The 21,777-nt window shown below is 35.7% G+C and overlaps 1 protein-coding gene across 1 annotated transcript; it reads left to right on the top strand.

Annotated features, from left to right (window-relative positions):
• The first annotated feature begins 177 nt into the window (after positions 1-177).
• Positions 178-19,884, top strand: LOC110454291 (EGF-like repeat and discoidin I-like domain-containing protein 3). The gene is made up of 9 exons (XM_021503728.1): positions 178-230; positions 1,189-1,255; positions 1,859-1,951; positions 5,208-5,309; positions 6,469-6,658; positions 11,463-11,576; positions 12,850-13,017; positions 18,218-18,351; positions 19,708-19,884. The coding sequence occupies exons 1-9, from the start codon at positions 178-180 to the stop codon at positions 19,855-19,857; spliced, it is 1,071 nt and encodes a 356-aa protein (XP_021359403.1). The 3' UTR covers positions 19,858-19,884.
• The last annotated feature ends 1,893 nt before the right edge of the window (positions 19,885-21,777 follow it).

The raw sequence follows: 21,777 nt of genomic DNA, 5'->3' as shown, positions 1-21,777 counted from the left end.
ATTACTGTAATTACAGTGGCTGCAGCGGATGATGGGTAGGTTAGTTCTAGTTCTATTAGTTTCAGTGGCTTCTGCGGATGATGGGTAGGTTGGTTCTACTACTATTAGTTACAGTGGCAGCAGCGGATGATGGGTAGGTTGGGTTTATTACTGTAGTTACAGTGGCTTCAGCGGATGATGGGTAGGTGGGTTTTACTACTACTAGTTACAGTGGCTGCAGCGGATGATGGGTAGGTGGGTTTTGTGTTGTTGCACTAACACAGCAGCAAACCACACATGTTATTTGTTATGTTTTTGTATTTTGTCGTGTTCAAAGACGTGTAATAATGAGAGAATTTCCCACATTTTGCGTATGCTTAAGTATTTGTGATGTTACACAAACCTTGATAATAGTGATAGCATGTTTCGAAATTCACACACACATTGTTCGAAAGTTTGATTGGTTTGTTGTAGAACTATTTATCTGGAATGATAGCCGTTTTGCCAAAATAGGGCACCACTGCAATGCTTACAGCGTGTACAGAATAGGGTGATAGTAATTGTTTAGATTTGTGGATTGGTATTTTCAATGCAACATCATATCGTAATTCCCGTCTTACATGGCATATTAAATGCGAGTTTCTCTCCATAACCGCAGATAGGTGAAACAAACTGCCGGGTTGTGCTCGCATTAAAACATTGATGACTGGGAACAAAAAGAGAGCATGGAATTGTTCTACTATAATTTCATATTCTGTTTGAACAATCACATTAAATTCTTGACAATTATTCAATGAATATTCAACATGATATCACAATTCCTACATTATTTTATTACTGTCGCCGAGTTCTTTCTGGAAAACGAATGAATAAAACCACATTTGAAAGAAACATTTGATCTACTTACTGCGACGTCTGTAGACACGATAGAGTCTGGTAGAGTCTGGTAGAGTCATGGAGGAAACGGTGGAAAGCAATGCTCTTGAAGACTGACATGTGAAAAAGTGTTGAATGTCATTAATCGGTGGCACAAACTGAGTCTCTTTAACACGTAGGATAGACAGACGCCAATGACACCAGTCCATTGTATAGTTAACGAACTTCCTTTAACATTGAATTGTTAGAAAGTGTTACTTGTAGCTAATAACCTTGACGATAACAAATAAAAAGTAGCGTTCAGTAATCATTATAAAACAAATCTCGTTTCAGAGTGTTCGACATCAGGTACCCCAGCGTAGTTGTTGCAGCCCAGGATGACGGTAACGTGTCCCTACAGGTAAAGCTAGGTGGTGATCAGTTTATTCTTTAGTGATATGTCATTTTGAAAGTGAATGAGACCTGAACGTTTTCAGCGGGCTGAAGTTAACAGCGGTTTAGTTATTTGAGTTAGTTATTCGAATAACTAAAAACTTGTCAGCTGCAGATTCGTTAATGAATAATCTGACTTACCAAATCTAATATTAAATGAAAAAAACTTAGCACTGACCATCAACAGGTTAATTATTGCGAGTTACTGATTTGAATAATTAAACCGTTGCCAACAGCGGACTTATTACAGCGGTTTATTTATTCGAATTCCCAATCCACTGCTAGCAGCGTTTTAGTTATTCGAATAATGAACTCCAGATACCTAACCTACTGTTATCTTCAGTCCGCTAAGTGTGCATGCATGTTAAAAGAAACCACCAACAGCAACAACAACGTTATTAGCTGAAGTAGAGACCAGACTATTTGTAGTTTTATAAGTTTGAGATACAATATTGTAATTGAAATATACATTAGAAAACTTAATGATTTATGATACTGGACTTTTACCACACACTTTTAGGAAATCACGTTATTGAAATGATATACATATATGATATATTACACACGACAGTCTGGCCGTACCACCAATGACTTGTACTTACTACCCGGACAGAACGGAGGCACTGTGTCCTTGGGGGGCGAGGACCTCCTCCACATCATCCAGGTAATGTAGTTTTACCCGCTCCACTTCCTAAATAGTAGTATGCCAATGGGAACGATTTAGTTTATTCAATATCCTGAAGGTAGTTAGGTTATAGTTTTGGGGAAATGACATCTCCAATATTATATAGATAGAATATATTTACTTTGGGACGAGAAACCTCTCCAAGTCCTACACATTATGACGTTACTTTGGGGAAAATGTTTTTACTATGCCATTTGACTTACTCCGGGTCGAAGACCTCCATTTTAGAAGATAATACATAGTTAACCAATGAGATGATGAAAACATCAAATTTCTAACGAGTAATGTAGATATTCCGGGGACGATGATCTCCTCCTTCCCTATAAGTAATGTAGTTACTCCGGGGACGATGATCTCCTCCTTCCCTTTAATCAATGTAAATATTCCGGGGACGATGATCTCCTCCTTCCCTATAAGTAATGTAGCTATTCCGGGGACGATGATCTCCTCCTTCACTATAAGTAATGTAGTTACTCCGCGGACGATGATCTCCTCCTTCCCTTTAAACAATGTAAATATTCCGGGGACGATGATCTCCCCCTTCCCTATAAGTAATGTAGATATTTCGGGGGCGATGATCTCCTCCTTCCCTTTAAACAATGTAAATATTCCGGGGACGATGATCCCCTCCTTCCCTATAAGTAATGTAGTTACTCCGCGGACGATGATCTCCTCCTTCCCTTTAATCAATGTAACTATTCCGGGGACGATGATCTCCCCCTTCCCTATAAGTAATGTAGCTATTCCGGGGACGATGATCTCCCCCTTCCCTATAAGTAATGTAGATATTTCGGGGGCGATGATCTCCTCCTTCCCTACAAGTAATGTAGATACTCCGGGGACGATGAACTCCTCCTTCCCTATAAGTAATGTAGATATTCCGGGGACGATGATCTCTTCCTTCCCTTTAAGTAATTTAGTTACTCCGGGGACGATGATCTCCTTCCCTATGAGTAATGTAGATATTCCGGGGACGATGATCTCCTCCTTCCCTATAAGTAATGTAGATATTCCGGGGACGATGTTCGCCTCCTTCCCTATAAGTAATGTAGTTACGCCGGGGACGATGATCTCCTCCTTTCCTATAAGTAATGTAGTTACTCCTGTGATGATTATCTCCTCCTTCCCTATAAGTAATGTAGTTACTCCTGTGATGATTATCTCCTCCTTCCCTATAAGTAATGTAGTTACTCCTGTGATGATTATCTCCTCCTTCCCTATAAGTAATATAGATATTCCGGGGACGATGATCTCCGCCTTCCCTATAAGTAATGTAGATATTCCGGGAACGATGATCTCCTCCTTCCCTATAAGTAATTTAGTTACGCCGGGGATGATGATCTCCTCCTTCCCTATAAGAAATGTAGATACTCCGGGGACGATGAACTCCTCCTTCCCTATAAGTAATGTAGTTACGCCGGGGACGATGATCTCCTCCTTCCCTCTAAGTAATGTAGATCTCCCGGGGGCGATGATCTCCTCCTTCCCTATAAGTCCTGTAGATATTCCGGGGACGATGATCTCTTCCTTCCCTATAATCAATGTAGATATTCCGGTGACGATGATCTCCTCCTTCCCTACAAGTAATGTAGTTACTCCGGGGACAATGATCTCCTCCTTCCCTATAAGCAATGTAGTTACTCAGGGGACGATGATCTCCTCCTTCCGTATAAGTAATGTAGTTACTCCGGTGATGATGATCTCCTCCTTCCCTATAAGTCATGTAGATATTCCGGGGACGATGTTCGCCTCCTTCCCTATAAGTAATGTAGTTACGCCGGGGACGATGATCTCCTCCTTTCCTATAAGTAATGTAGTTACTCCTGTGATGATTATCTCCTCCTTCCCTATAAGTAATATAGATATTCCGGGGACGATGATCTCTTCCTTCCCTATAAGTAATTTAGTTACGCCGGGGATGATGATCTCCTCCTTCCCTCTAAGTAATGTAGTTACTCCGGGGACAATGATCTCCTCCTTCCCTATAATCAATGTAGATATTCCGGGGACGATGATCTCCATGTCATAAGGTAATGTAGTTATTTTGGGGACGGGGACGATGATCTCCTCCTTCCCTACAAGTAATGTAGTTACTCCGGGGACGATGATCTCTTCCTTCCCTATAATCAATGTAGATATTCCGGGGACGATGTTCGCCTCCTTCCCTATAAGTAATGTAAATATTCCGGGGACGATGATCTCCTCCTCCCCTATAAGTAATGTAGATATTCCGGGGGCGATGACCTCCTCCTTCCCTATAAGTAATGTAGTTACTCCTGTGATGATTATCTCCTCCTTCCCTATAAGTAATGTAGTTACTCCTGTGATGATTATCTCCTCCTTCCCTATAAGTAATATAGATATTCCGGGGACGATGATCTCCGCCTTCCCTATAAGTAATGTAGATATTCCGGGGACGATGATCTCCATTTCATAATGTAATGTAGTTATTTTGGGGACGATGATGTCAATATCATACCGTTAATGGTTTTTACTTCGAGGACGATGACATCCATAGTTTGCAGGTAATGTAGTTATATCAAGGTTCAATGATCACCAATTTATAAAGGTAAAGTACCATAATTTAATTCGGGGACAAAAATCTCTTTCGAACCCTACAGGAAATTTTGCTACTTCGGGAACAACGATCTGTTTCTTCTTGTTGAGTACACCATTGATGATGACTCGGTGCACTGGTTTAACCATCCCAACTCATTTTTACTTTAGGAAAGTTTGTGGAAAATAATCAATCATTCCTGTGTGATGTGGACAGAAAAGTCTTTACCCTCGGGATAAGATTTTTATATAAGATATCTACGTTTTCATCACACAGGTGTGATAGATTCAATATTTCTGGAGAAGACTTGTATAGGCTATCCGTATTGTCTAATCCATTTGCTTTGGAAACAATACAACATCTTGAAATATAATAGAGTGATATATTTACTTCGGGGACGGTGACCTTCATTCAGATAATCTGGTTACTTCGGGGACGTGAAACCGCTTCACTCTCCAGAATGAAACATAGAAAGCAACACATGTTTCTCTGCAATAATTGACCTCAATTTGTTTCATTGGATGGCCATAGTAATTTTGGTCCGTACATTATCAATGCTATGGGAGACATATATTTGGATCAGTATTAAATCTTGAAGTGCATTAAAACATTACAAGTGTTTTTATTTGAAATATTTCTCTAATTATATATATTTATGTATTTTCTTCCCGGTATAAGATTGCTACAAGCCTCCCTCCTGTGTGGTCTGCGCATGCCCACGTTGGATTCTTCGGTACCTTTAAAGGAGAGGAGAAGGTTAACATAAAACTAGAAGCAGAGGTAAAAAAAATATTATTACATTTTTACGACAATTATCTCAAAAAGACATTACTCAATTAAAATATGTATAAGTTATTTCTTCTTGGGTACAGGAAATGTAGCTATTTAGATATGCCTTAATAGCAGTCGACCTAAGCAGTAGAATAACTAAGTGCATAAGATCAGTCCATTGATGATTTTATCAATTTCTATATTTTGCAGTTGGTAGTTATGGAACATTTATATTGACTTCCGACGACCATACAAAGTTATTTTACAGCACAAATCAAATATATATTGTAAGGCATTTGTTCATTAATGTTCAATGGCCAACGCTAAACCCATATTCTCAATATTTATGATAAGTGTATATATATCAGATGCTACGTTACCTACCATTGATATTCTTGTGACTATGATAACACCGATAGCGTTGCAACATGACAACTTTTATTTTAAATGTACATGAACTAAATCACAACTTAAAGCTGCGATAAATTGATAATACTTGTTGGGCGTATATTCAACAATAATGCGGCTCTGAACACTGGTATTTATAGACGTTAACGCAGAGTCGAATTTCATGTTAAGTTAACGCAGTGCCTTCATGTTAAGTAACGCTTATGGCTACCGTTTGCACCGGAAACAGCGCAGTAGCGTCGCCGCATTGATCTCGTAAACCGTGCACCGATCGTTGGTTAACGCTTTTGCCAGCTCCAGCAATTCAGACGGCTGATTTCAATCGGCCTCAAAATATTTCTGCGATAATGCACAACATTCAAATTGCTACGCACTTCAAAAGGTCTGGTAAGATTAATCTTCATTAAGCCAGACCAACACACTACCGGTTCTGTTCAACGGCGAATCGCGCCTCGACATTCAAATTTTAAATGTTGAAGGTCTTACATTTGTATGTCGAGCCCCGAAACATTCAAAATCTGAAGTGCTCAGGGGGAGGGGGTACATTTTTTATGCTGAGTGTATGTGGAGCTTAAAAGTTTGCTTTGGTGTCCAAATGACGTCGATGTAACGTCTTTATTATCCAATAACTATTGCATAAAAATAACGGAACGCATTTCTAATATAAGAAATGATTCCTAGCTTGTTTGCCATGTGAACATTATGTACTTTTTCGGTATTCTATACTTACATTAAATTAGTCTGTTACTTGTGGATACAGGACCCCGAGGGCGGAACCTTGACTTTTGCGCTTGTTGCCGGAAATCTCCCGCCAGGTATCACGCTGAACGGAACTACCGGTCTTGTGGTGGGGGTGGTTCCGGATGTAACTAGAAGTTACTCATTCACCATCCGGGCACTAGATTTCCATAACAAATACGCGGATGCAGTTTTCAAGATGGAGACACTAAGTAAAAATGCTACTTTTTTAATAAGTCTGTGTTTGTGAGTAGTAAGTTTAAAATGACCTTCGTTTTTGTACGTGATATTTAAGATAAGGTCTTCTTACTCTTGAGAAGCACATATCAAAAAGCCTCTGACTTTATGTGTTGTAGGAAATTGTCTCATGTTTGCTAGTATTAATTTAAAACGCTTTCATATTTGCAAGAAGTAACTAACAAAACCCTCCAAGTTTGTTTGTCGTAACAAATAAGAAATAAAGGATCCTATTATTCAAATCAAATATCATCAACAAGAGAGAAGACAATACAGGGGGTAACCAAACGCTTAAAGTGGAATATTGATTTATAGATAATTCCATATTAAGTGCTACTATTAAATCACTGTATCAAGCAATTTCTTCTGGAAGAAATGGATGGTGTTTTACTTCCGTTCATATTTACTTTTATCAAATGTGCTCAAGATATCTTAAATGTTTAGATATAATAATGATAATAAATATAAAAAATTTGATTAAATTGTTTGAATATTTTTATATGTAGAGTTTTTTAACTTTAATAACCCTGATACCTATATTATAGAGTTTGACCACTGCTCCACTATGTAGAGGTTTGTTTTAACTTTAAGAACCCTGATACCTATATTATAGAGTTTGACCATTGCTCCACTATGAAGAGGTTTGTTTTAACTTTAAGAACCCTGATACCTATATTATAGAGTTTGACCACTGCTCCACTATGTAGAGGTTTGTATTAACTTTAAGAACCCTGATACCTATATTATAGAGTTTGACCATTGCTCCACTATGTAGAGGTTTGTTTTAACTTTAAGAACCCTGATACCTATATTATAGAGTTTGACCACTGCTCCACTATGTAGAGGTTTGTTTTAACTTTAAGAACCCTGATACCTATATTATAGAGTTTGACCACTGCTCCACTATGTAGAGGTTTGTTTTAACTTTAAGAACCCTGATACCTATATTATAGAGTTTGACCACTGCTCCACTATGTAGAGGTTTGTTTTAACTTTAAGAACCCTGATACCTATATTATAGAGTTTGACCACTGCTCCACTATGTAGAGGTTTGTTTTAACTTTAAGAACCCTGATACCTATATTATAGAGTTTGACCACTGCTCCACTATGTAGAGGTTTGTTTTAACTTTAAGAACCCTGATACCTATATTATAGAGTTTGACCACTGCTCCACTATGTAGAGGTTTGTTTTAACTTTAAGAACCCTGATACCTATATTATAGAGTTTGACCACTGCTCCACTATGTAGAGGTTTGTTTTAACTTTAAGAACCCTGATACCTATATTATAGAGTTTGACCACTGCTCCACTATGTAGAGGTTTGTTTTAACTTTAAGAACCCTGATACCTATATTATAGAGTTTGACCACTGCTCCACTATGTAGAGGTTTGTTTTAACTTTAAGAACCCTGATACCTATATTATAGAGTTTGACCACTGCTCCACTATGTAGAGGTTTGTTTTAACTTTAAGAACCCTGATACCTATATTATAGAGTTTGACCACTGCTCCACTATGTAGAGGTTTGTTTTAACTTTAAGAACCCTGATACCTATATTATAGAGTTTGACCACTGCTCCACTATGTAGAGGTTTGTTTTAACTTTAAGAACCCTGATACCTATATTATGGAGTTTGACCACTGCTCCACTATGTAGATGCTTGTTTTAACTTTAAGAACCCTGATACCTATATTATGGAGTTTGACCACTGCTCCAGTATGAAGAGGTTTGTTTTAACTTTAAGAACCCTGATACCTATATTACAGAGTTTGACCACTGCTCCACTATGTAGAGGTTTGTTTTAACTTTAAGAACCCTGATACCTATATTATAGAGTTTGACCACTGCTCCACTATGTAGAGGTTTGTTTTAACTTTAAGAACCCTGATACCTATATTATAGAGTTTGACCACTGCTCCACTATGTAGAGGTTTGTTTTAACTTTAAGAACCCTGATACCTATATTATAGAGTTTGACCACTGCTCCACTATGTAGAGGTTTGTTTTAACTTTAAGAACCCTGATACCTATATTATAGAGTTTGACCACTGCTCCACTATGTAGAGGTTTGTTTTAACTTTAAGAACCCTGATACCTATATTATAGAGTTTGACCACTGCTCCACTATGTAGAGGTTTGTTTTAACTTTAAGAACCCTGATACCTATATTATAGAGTTTGACCACTGCTCCACTATGTAGAGGTTTGTTTTAACTTTAAGAACCCTGATACCTATATTATAGAGTTTGACCACTGCTCCACTATGTAGAGGTTTGTTTTAACTTTAAGAACCCTGATACCTATATTATAGAGTTTGACCACTGCTCCACTATGTAGAGGTTTGTTTTAACTTTAAGAACCCTGATACCTATATTATAGAGTTTGACCACTGCTCCACTATGTAGAGGTTTGTTTTAACTTTAAGAACCCTGATACCTATATTATAGAGTTTGACCACTGCTCCACTATGTAGAGGTTTGTTTTAACTTTAAGAACCCTGATACCTATATTATAGAGTTTGACCACTGCTCCACTATGTAGAGGTTTGTTTTAACTTTAAGAACCCTGATACCTATATTATAGAGTTTGACCACTGCTCCACTATGTAGAGGTTTGTTTTAACTTTAAGAACCCTGATACCTATATTATAGAGTTTGACCACTGCTCCACTATGTAGAGGTTTGTTTTAACTTTAAGAACCCTGATACCTATATTATAGAGTTTGACCACTGCTCCACTATGTAGAGGTTTGTTTTAACTTTAAGAACCCTGATACCTATATTATAGAGTTTGACCACTGCTCCACTATGTAGAGGTTTGTTTTAACTTTAAGAACCCTGATACCTATATTATAGAGTTTGACCACTGCTCCACTATGTAGAGGTTTGTTTTAACTTTAAGAACCCTGATACCTATATTATAGAGTTTGACCACTGCTCCACTATGTAGAGGTTTGTTTTAACTTTAAGAACCCTGATACCTATATTATAGAGTTTGACCACTGCTCCACTATGTAGAGGTTTGTTTTAACTTTAAGAACCCTGATACCTATATTATAGAGTTTGACCACTGCTCCACTATGTAGAGGTTTGTTTTAACTTTAAGAACCCTGATACCTATATTATAGAGTTTGACCACTGCTCCACTATGTAGAGGTTTGTTTTAACTTTAAGAACCCTGATACCTATATTATAGAGTTTGACCACTGCTCCACTATGTAGAGGTTTGTTTTAACTTTAAGAACCCTGATACCTATATTATAGAGTTTGACCACTGCTCCACTATGTAGAGGTTTGTTTTAACTTTAAGAACCCTGATACCTATATTATAGAGTTTGACCACTGCTCCACTATGTAGAGGTTTGTTTTAACTTTAAGAACCCTGATACCTATATTATAGAGTTTGACCACTGCTCCACTATGTAGATGCTTGTTTTAACTTTAAGAACCCTGATACCTATATCATAGCGTTTGGCCACTGCTCCACTATGTAAATGTTTGTTTTAACTTTAAGAACCCTGAAACCTATATTATAAACTTTGACCACTGCTCCACTATGTAGATGCTTGTTTTAACTTTAAGAACCCTGATACCTATATTATAGAGTTTGACCACTGCTCCAGTATGAAGAGGTTTGTTTTTACTTTAAGAACCCTGATACCTATATTATCGAGTTTGACCACTGCTCCACTATGTAGATGCTTGTTTTAACTTTAAGAACCCTGATAACTATATTATAGAGTTTGACCACTGCTCCAGTATGAACAGGTTTGTTTTAACTTAAAGAACCCTGATACCTATATTATAGAGTTTGACCACTGCTCCAGTATGAAGAGGTTTGTTTTTACTTTAAGAACCCTGATCCCTATATTATCGAGTTTGACCACTGCTCCACTACTGCTCCACTATGTAGAGGTTTGTTTTAACTTTAAGAACCCTTATACCTATATTACAGAGTTTGACCACTGCTCCCCTATGTAGATGCTTGTTTTAACTTTAAGAACCCTGATACCTATATTATAGAGTTTGGCCACTGCTCCACTATGTAGATGGTTGTTTTAACTTTAAGAACCCTGATACCTATATTACAGAGTTTCACCACTGCTCCACTATGTAGATGCTTGTTTTAACATTAAGAACCCTGATACCTATATTATAGAGTTTGGCCACTGCTCCACTATGTAGATGGTTGTTTTAACTTTAAGAACCCTGATACATATATTATAGAGTTTGACCACTGCTCCACTATATAGAGTTTGTTTTAACTTTAAGAACCCTGATACCTATATGATAGAGTTTGACCACTGCTCCACTATGAAGAGGCTTGTTTTAACTTTAAGAACCCTGATACCTATATTATGGAGTTTGACCACTGCTCAAGTATGAAGAGGTTTGTTTTTACTTTAAGAACCCTGATTCCTATATTATCGAGTTTGACCACTGCTCCACTGCTCCACTATGTAGAGGTTTGTTTTACCTTTAAGAACCCTGATACCTATATTATAGAGTTTGGCCACTGCTCCACTATGTAGATGGTTGTTTTAACTTTAAGAACCCTGATACATATATTATAGAGTTTGACCACTGCTCCAGTATGAACAGGTTTGTTTTAACTTAAAGAACCCTGATACCTATATTATAGAGTTTGACAACTGTTCCACTATGTAGAGGTTTGTTTTAACTTTAAGAACCCTTATACCTATATTACAGAGTTTGACCACTGCTCCACTGTGTAGATGTTTGTTTTAACTTTAAGAACCCTGATACCTATATTACAGAATTTGACCACTGCTCCACTAGCCCTTGTCTACATAACGGAGAGTGTACAGACACGACGGGAGGGTTCACCTGTAACTGTACGACTGACTACGGCGGTCAGAAGTGTGAACATGGTATACACAGGGTTGTAAGATTAATATGGCCGAGTGAACTGTTCCTTTTTTCTTTTCTTGAAACATTGATATATATACATATATTGAAAACTGTTATAAATTTACTTATAAAATACAGACAATACTAGTATTACTTTAAAGCTTCACGTTTACCTATCAGGGGCTCATCATTTGTGGTGTTAGTGTAGATGTCATGTTTTATCCTTTTTTGTGTGTCTACTCTAGTTCAAATTTTGTATCGCCTTTGCATTCAGATTTTGACATTGTGCGGTATATTTTGTGGTTTTGAGCTGACGATGCGGTATGTTTGTATTTGTTGACACTTGTATATTTGTGTTAGTCCGGTGACATTGGTATATTTTGCCTTTGTATTTTATGTTGTGTTGATGCGTAATATAGTAACCTCTACAATGTATGTGTCGACATAGTGTATGTATCATAATTTGTCTTTGTGTATTGACATTGGTACATTTTAACCTGGTGTCAATAATGGTGGCAATTAAAATTCCATAACTTGAAATTTACAGTGTAGATAAAGTAATTATTACAGTAATCATACACCCATTAATACATAAGCGAAATAGCACAAAAAATAATTCAAAATAATTCTTTACTATTTAACACTGAATTTGGTACTTAATTTTGTTTGGCTTATTAGTCGATAATTTAGTAAAAAAAAAAGAATCGTTCTAACTTTTACGGTTATACTTATTGGGTACTTAGGTCTCCATATATCATGTAACTAGGTGTCGGTGATGTAACTTAGGTCTCCATAGATCATGTAACTAGGTGTCGGTGATGTAACTTAGGTCTCCATAGATCATGTAACTAGGTGTCGGTGATGTTACTTAGGTCTCTATAGATCATGTAACTAGTCGTCGGTGATGTAACTTAGGTCTCCATAGATCATGTAACTAGGTGTCGGTGATGTAACTTAGGTCTCCATAGATCATGTAACTAGGTGTCGGTGATATAACTTAGGTCTCCATAGATCATGTAACTAGGTGTCGGTGATGTAACTTTCAGAATATGTTTCCACACTTTGAGATGTAATCTCACTTATTTACAAATTTAAATAAAAAAGACAAATTATTCAGTATTAAAATATTTTCAATGTGTTATTGATATGAACTATTGGACTTTATTTTGTCTAATTAATCTTTGCAGGCCAAACAGCTACATGGATATCAATTAATGTATATAGGTAATATGAAATTCACTGTTGTGAACATGCTAGGTAAAACTTTCTTATGAGGATGTGTTTTTGCTCTAGTTTGTTTGAACAACGCTGTCAGCATACAAAGCCGTAGTGTGATACCCGACGCCCAGATGACTGCCTACCTTACCTCCAGTACATATCTAGCCTCCAATGGTCGATACGGGGCTAGCGGCTACGGTTGGTGTGGTACGAGTACCAATTCATGGCTGCAGGTAGATCTAGGTAGGTGCAGTATGACTGTTGTTTCTTTTATTAACATATTTTCGATTTTCTTGTTTTTTCATGTTTTAACTTCCCCTGTAAATATGTATTCTGAGTATTGTTTTTTTGAACACATCTACCTCTATGCATATCCAATGTACTACATTTTAATATTTATCTCATGTTTTATTCCCACCACTTCTTCGTTGTCTCTGCCTGGGGACCATATGTCATTGTCGGAACCTTAAACCTAGTGGTATATTTACCTATTGCCTAGTACTTAAAACATAGTTTGGATGTCACAAGTATCCAATTACCTACATGTTCACGGGGCCTCGATTTGGTCTCATTCTTTCTGGACAGTTTTCGGTTATCTGTAACTTGTACTTATCAACGCTTCTATATTTTAAGGTATTAGCATCAACTTATTCTTCTGCATTTCGATACATATTTAGCGTTTATCTTGTACTTTTGAAACTTCTTCCTGTTTGTCCTCCAACTTGGCTAATGCCATGTTATAAATTAGAACATCTGTGTCAAGGTGCACTAAATTGGATGTTTCTAATGGTTTCTTAATATCATCTGGTAAACGTAGGTATTATGCATGGTTATACAAATGTTTTAAAGTAACGTTATTTCTTAGTAGTTCAGGTTTTTTGAAGTACATTTTTAGGAAAAAATTAGGAGGAATTTCAAATATGTTTTTTTAACTCCTGCTTCTATTATATGTGGGATTTATATTTGGCCCCGTCTTGATGTCAATACAAAAATTGTCTCCGTTCCGAAGACGTTTCGAAAAATCATCATCAGATTTAAATGAAATATTATCCGCAGATGTATTTTTGGTTGCCTAAAATTAGTTTAGCTGCAATATGTCTATGAATATTTAATGAGGTTACTGAACTCTGATTTATTAATTGCGCGATACATTCCATAAATAATGAACATGTCGGTATTAATTTCACACAAGGAGACAGCATATTTCAGCATTAACTGCATTTTGAGTTAAAGTCATGTAATCCTGAACAAAGTAACAAAAACGCACGTTACTTTTTTTTATCATATTTTATTTTTGATTGTTCACATGTTAGTATACAGTGGAGTACATGACAATTATTACATTGTATTTCATATTGTCTCGCATATTTTGTTTCTTTTTCTTGTACACTAACAACTGCTTGCGCTCTTATTTTTATGTAGTAAATAATTCTAGATATGATTAACATCGATATTAAGAATGAGCAAAATATGAATTTAAATTCAATTAATCAATGTTCAATGCTGTGCTGATAACGGCCCACTTCGCTACTACTTGGTCGGCTTTTGCACGGGGATATGACAGGATACATTAATTTTCAATTAGCTTATAGTATGATATTGCAGAACGGCCCCCGCCATTATTTTTTTCATCAGAAATTAAATTTTTCCAAGGAGAATTGTTGTTTGGGTCTAGTATTTTTTTCATCCATGTCATTTTTAGTGCTTGGCAGTATGATTTTACATGAGTGAGTCTAAGGCCTCCATTCTCGTATGAGTTTATTATTACAGTCCTTTTAATCTTGTCAATTTTCCCTGACCATAAAAAAAATAAAAATAGTTTTTGGAGGTTGTTAATGAACACATCAGAAGGGTCTGGAAGTACTGTAAAAATATGTGTGAATATTGGGAGTGCTAGTGTCTTGATCACCGTGACATTCCTTATGTAACTAAGATTTCTAAAAGACCAGTCATTTAATAGTTTTTTAACAGATTCAAAGTTTTCTTCAAAGTTTTGTAATGTTACATCCTCCTGGTTCAGATCATATGTGATCCCAAGGAGCTTTAACTTTCCTCTGTGATTCCAAAAAATATTCTTTTCTTGCAAATATTCCACCCCACAACCCCGCTTTGCCCCTAGCCAAACTACATGGGTTTTTCCTAAATTTAATTTCAATCTAGAGCCATCAGCAAAATAATCTTAAGTTTATATGTTTCCTTTAGAGATTGTTCATAATCATCAAGACAGAGTGATGAATCATCTGCATATTGACTTAGTAGGTATTCAGGTGGTCAATATTAAGCCCTTTAATATCAGGGTTAAATTTTAAGGAACTACTTAGTAATTCCTCAGACAAAATTAACAAATATGGGGAAAGAGGGTCCCCTTGTCGAACTCCTCTTTTAATGTCAAACAATCTTGATCCGTGACCGTTATTATAAATACAACTTGTAATATTTTTGTAAAAAGTTTGTATCCACTGTCTAATAATAGGTCCAAATCCTTGAAACGTTAGAGCTTTTTGTATAAAATGCCATTCTAGAGAGTCAAATGCTTTTTCGAAATCTAATAGAATAAGTAGCCCTGGAATATCTTTTTCATAAGTCTTTTCAATAAGATCAAGAATAAGACGTGTACATTCACCTATTTATCTACCTTTAATGAACCCTTTTTGAGTGTCGCTGATTAAATCTTGTAAAACTGGTTTTATTCTATTTGCAATAATTGCTGCTGCAATTTTATAGTCCACATTTAAAAGAGATATTGGTCGCCAATTTTTCAAAAATAGTTTTGACTTTCCGTCTTTTGGGATACAATTAATTACGCCTTGTCTCTGAGAAATAGATAGTTGTCCGACTTCTAATGCTTTGTTAAGAGAATTTATAAGAGGTTCATGTAAATCATTGATGAAAAATTTATAAAGCTCAACTGTGAAACCGTCTAGACCAGGTGATTTAAAGTTTCCCATATTTTTTAAAGAATTTAAACATTCCAATCTACTTAACAAGACTTCCATCTTATTAGATTGTTCTGTTGTTATTCTTTTGTTGTATGGGTTTTCTTCATTGAAAAAAAATCAGAATGTGCGTCATCAATGCTTGCTTCTCTACTGATGTATAGTTCCTCATAAAATTTAGTTTGTTCTGTTATTATTTCTTTAATATCCGTAATCACTTTATTTTCATCCGTCAATAATCTAGGTATGAGCTTTTCGGTATAATGATGTTTTTCTAGGTTACAGAAGTATTTTGTGCTTTTCCCCCCCTCTACCTTCCGTTTTGCCGTTGACCTTAAAATCATCCCTTTAATCTTTTCTTCCCTTATATTCTTAAGTTCTAGTTCTGCTCTTTCTATGTCTGCACTAATGTGGTTTTGTGTTTCATCCGAATATAACTTACTAAGCTTCTCTTCTAATTTTTCTTCAGTACAGTTTCTCATTTTCTTAAGATATGAACACAATTTTATAGTTATACCCCTTATCATTAGTTTAATAGTTTTCCATAAAAGTTGGTCGTCAATTGAATATATAGTGTTATTTTGTTCATCAGGTAATCTATATTGATTCAATGTTTCCACAATACACTGTTTTACCTTTTGTACATAATTAGCATCGCGCAGTAAAGTATTATTGTTAATTTTCCAGGTACCTTTTCCTCTCTGCTGTTCAATAAATTTAAAAGAAACAGAAACTGGAGTGTGATCAGATCTATAACTTACCCCAATGTCTCTTTTTGAAACACACGATACTAAATCAGAAGATATCAGAAAATAATCTAGACGTGCCTGTTTTATATGTGGAGCCCGCCATGTATATCTTTTTGTATCTGGGTTAGACTCTCTCCATATATCTAAAATATCTAATGTTGACATCATATCCAGAATTTTAGCTTTACTCTTTGTATTATTTTTATTTTTGTAATTAACCGTGTCTTAGTTATAGTTCTGTGGAACATTCTGATCTCAACATATAATGATAGAGTTATTATCTAGTGTTTCAAGTTTTCGTTGGATATTCGCAAAGAAGGACTATCTTCGTTTGGGCCATATATTGCAGCCAAAATTGTATTTCGATCAAATAATTTAATCTCAAGTATTAGAAAATTACCAATAGTGTCTTTAATGTCTTTCACTATGTCAAATTGAAAAGTGTTTTTGAAGAGGATAGCTATTCCTCTACTACTACTAGAAAAGGAACAGAGTTTTGCAGTATATCCCCATTCATTTAACCACTTTTGTTCAACTTTATCTGTGGAATGCGTGTCAATAAGGACAGAGATATCGTAGTTGATTCGACACTTGTCAAACATGTCGCATCTTTTTATAGTATTTGATGCCAGTCCCCGGCAATTAAAGCAGCCTATTTTTAAACTACCCATGGTCATTAATGCCAAAAAATAATTTACCCGTAGTAATATCTTTAGGAACATTATCAGACAGCATTGAACATATAATCAAGTAGTATTGAAACGCAACATTGAAAATTTTCTCAAAAGCTTCCCCACAATTACCCACCCCCTTACCCCCCATACACACCCTACTTCCATTCATTAGGTTCTTTCAGAAAAGTCAGCCCAACCTCCTATACTAAATCAAAGTTCTGTTTTCGTGGATATGTAGCAACAAGTCATGCATTTAGGTGTAGGAGTGCCTACAATGCTATAGTGAATTATCATAGTAATATATGAATATATCATGGTAAAAGGTACAGAAATATAATTAACTAAAATATATAAATAAAAGAATAAGTAAACCACAGTAATGGTTTTGTTTTTCTAAAATCCAAATAAGGCGTGGTATTTTTTTCCAAACGTTAAATCATTATTATACATGTTTTTTTTATTAAACATAATATAGCTATGCAGCTGGGAGGTCAGTATAAAATCCACCACCGAGTTTCCGACAAAAAAATGTCCCTGTGTTCATCACACATAGTCTTTCACTCGGGGCTGATTGGACACGCACATTAAGCTATCCTTATCAAAACGTTGGAGATGGCTGACAGAAATGTTTATTTATTGAAAATCTACCTGAAAGGATATCAAGTCATTGTCAAACTCATTGCAAAATATAAGTCCTGAACTGCATTTTGTTATAGCCCTATCATCTGTAACTGCAGACAAGTCGAGATTTTCAATAATTTTGAACAGCCAACAGCCAACAGCAAGCACGTAGTAGTCAGCCATCTCCAACGTTTCGATCATGACGTCATGGTAATCGGTAATCTTTGAAGAATTATGATCTCACATATCACAGCTGATTGTAAGGTTTATATAGTGCAATACAGGCTAAATGTAAATATTCTAAATGATATCATGATGGCGACCATAAACATCCCCATTGTCTCCGTCAACCTGCATCTTTCGAATTGCAATAGGACTTTTTTTTACAGTAAAAATTAAATAAATTGTATTTTATTCCCCATGTAATATTGTAATAAATATGCTTTTAATGTTACGTTGTTAGGTAACATGACCACGATCTACAAAGTAACGACACAGGGCTATTACAGAACTCAATACACCTCTTCCTACACACTGTCTTATAGCACTGATGGCAACACCTTTCACAAAGTCAACGACACGAACGGGAACGAACATGTACGTACAGTAACAGGTTGTAACATCTACGTATAAAGATATAATATACAGTGCAGTAAAGGATCACTTGTTATTATAACTTCACACAGTTACGAGTTATGTGTTATAACAACTACGTACATTAAGTGGTCACGTGTTATAACAACTACGTACATTAAGTGGTCACGTGTTGTAACAACTACGTATATTAAGTGGTCACGTGTTGTAACAACTACGTACTGTGACGGGTCACGTGTTGTAACAATAGCGTTCTGTAACAGGTCCCATTACATAGAACTGCGGTGCATTAATAAGCCATAATTTGTCATGCGGTGAAATATACTAGCATACCTTAAAGAGTACTTGTTTTTGCTCTTGGAACATATTAGCCAGATTTAAATTTACGCCGCTAATAGTCCTTGCCTCTCAGTCAGCAGGGCAATGGATTCGCGGGATATATGTTTTGCGTTTTATTTTCGTCGGGATGAGAATAAAACAAAGAATTGTCTCCGCATAATACCATGACTGAATGGAATAGTCGTCCTAGTTAATGGGGACATAGGCTGAATTGTCAAAACCATAGGCTGAATTAGACTGAATTGTAAAATAAATCCACTAAATTATAACATATAACTGTATAATTTGAGAAATTAGTTGCACGAAGAAACTAGCTGGATAACAGAGAATCAAGCTACGCGGTCAGAGCAAAACAATGCTGAAAGATAAGAAAGATATGTTGAATTACTAGATTTTTTTTTTATTAAAAGGTTCAAACAAACTGTTTGATTTAGATAAAGAGGCTGAGTTTTCACAGAAGTAAGTTAATTTGTTGCTGTACATAATATGCCGACTAAATCGTAGAAATATGTGGAATGTTGAGAGTCATCGACAAACCAGTTCAAATAAAAAGGCTACGTTAGTAACGAAATGTGCTTTCTGATTAGATAAATATGTTTGTATGTTTAGAGATAATATGCTGCATAATTAGAGACATCTAATGAACTATCAGAGAAACAGATAGGAGCAATAGCATGATTAATTAGGAGAAAATACAAAGAACTACTCTTAGAAAAATAGACTGAAAGATCACAGAATCAAGGAATTGAGTGATTGGACGATGAATAGAATGATTTGACATGTAAGGACTAAAATGTTACTGAAGAAAAAGATTGAATATTTACAATAATATGTTAAACTATTAGAAAATAGTTTGAATAAGGACAAAGATACAGTTTGAATGATAAGATCGATATTACTCGTGATAGATTTTAGGTATATGACATTGTGTAACACTCAGTATACAGAAATCTGTTGGTTATTTACTTTGTTCAATACATGGTTGATACTTAGTATTTCCTCTTCCCCATTACATTTCAGACATTCTCGGCGAATACTGCCGTGCTTACCTACACCCTACCAACACCAACCGTAGCCAGATTTATACGTTTCCATCCGAAGTCATTTATAAGACTTCCGTGCTTAAAGGTGGAACTATACGGATGCCGTGTGTACCACATTTCTGAATGACTGTTTGTACATTGAAATAAAAGATAAACTGAGTTCTGTTTATAGTTCTGTATGTAAAGTTCTGTATTAATTGTAACAGGAACTATTGATACATTGTTTCGTGATGTGACATGAATAACGCCTATATTATTGTTGATCACAAATCTCAAAATGTATAACATATAAAGAATAGCTAGCCGAGTGGTCAAGATGTCTGACCGTCTACATTCGCTAGTTTCCAACACTAGGTCGCAGCTTCGAGGCCTACGTGGAGCAGTCGCCTGGTACTTTCCACGGGTCCATGGTTTTCTCCGGATGCTTCGGCTTTCCTCCACCACCCAAACTAAGCCCGTCCTTAACTGACCATAGCAGTTAATAGGACAATAAACACAAACAAACCAAAACCAAGTAAAGGAATAATCAATAGAACTACGAAGAACACATCCATTTCAAAATTAAGCTCTGTTGATGCAGAAAGCCAAACAGAGATAACATTTTACCGCACCACATAACCATTTCGTCATCTTCGTCAAATCAGTGGTACTCTAGTTCAGAACGAAATCCTTATCAAGACGGTTCAGAAACATAAGCAGAACTATAAGGTAAGGGAAAAGGTGCTGATAAGACACTTTATAACGTTACAAATGAGCAGCTATTGATGCAACAGATAATTTATGTTTTGACCAGTAGTTCTTGTAAACCTATCATAATATACCAGTTACAAGGTTAAGGTCAAACTCGGGGACTGATAATCCACTAGCAGAGTGAATCACAATGTATGGTAAATAATAAAAACATATGAAGAAAACAAAACACAAATTAAAAATAAAAATTAGTTGTGTAGATTTGTTACTTTATCATATGGCCATTGCCTCAATTTAGGCCTCATCCGCAGTGCTTAAGGTCAAAAGAATGAAATTCCATACAGATTTACAAAGGTTACTATGATCATATTTGATAGTGTAAAAAGTGTAAATAAATGCATGCTATCATTATCTATCTTCTAAAGACATCTTCCTACAATATTGACCCGGTCCCGGTTCTTTGTTCAAATTGTGGAACGTTTCTTTCATCCTAGAATATCAATTTCAGAATTCTTTTAAAAATATATGTTTAACAACTTGTGTCATATTTAAAGTATCATCGACAATGACCCCACAAGGACCTGATATCATTTATACATAACTTCGTGGTTTTTTTTTTTTTGGTCATATATCTACCATTTATGAATAGACATGTATCATGGTTAATAACAATTTCTTTCAACATTTTCGTTGAGATCAGACATTTATATTCGACACGGTTACTCAAATTGTAATCGCCTCCGCCTTGCAGAAATATGTAGATATTTGATAAGTGAATTTTGAATCTGAATCTGATTGTAATATAATTCAATAAGAAATAATCAGTTTTCGCTTTGTTGTATACTATTCCATGAAAAAATTAGTTTAAGTTATTGGGTTCGGGGCATCATCCTATCTGTCTGTTTATTCGTCTCTCTGTTTTTGCTCCGTGTCTTCTTACCCCGCGTCTACACTTAACTTAATTTTAGAGGCGTAAATATTTTGAAAAAGGATTACATTTGCATAGTTTATTTCATTTCAGAAATTTAGATCTTATGGTAAAATGAATGTAAGCCGAGGCAAACCTAAACAGATAATACAATCAATAGTGCAATTTATTTTGAAACGAAATGAACAAAATGAATAAAACAAAAGAACAAGGGGAATAACTACACATAAACACAATGCACGATACAATGTTCTCTCAAACTCGCCATGAGCAATATATAATTTAATCAAACGTATTTAAATTAAGAAAAAATAATTTAATCGTTGAGTAATAATAATAATAATAATAATTCGAGGTTCTTATATACCGCTTTATCACAACCTTGTTCGTAGGTCGTCTCAAGGCGGTTCACAAATTATTATCCGTGGT

The sequence above is a fragment of the Mizuhopecten yessoensis genome, unplaced genomic scaffold (assembly GCF_002113885.1).
Source record: "Mizuhopecten yessoensis strain PY_sf001 unplaced genomic scaffold, ASM211388v2 scaffold7763, whole genome shotgun sequence".
Lineage (NCBI taxonomy): Eukaryota > Metazoa > Mollusca > Bivalvia > Pectinida > Pectinidae > Mizuhopecten > Mizuhopecten yessoensis.
This window is presented reverse-complemented; position numbering and strand designations above follow the sequence as displayed.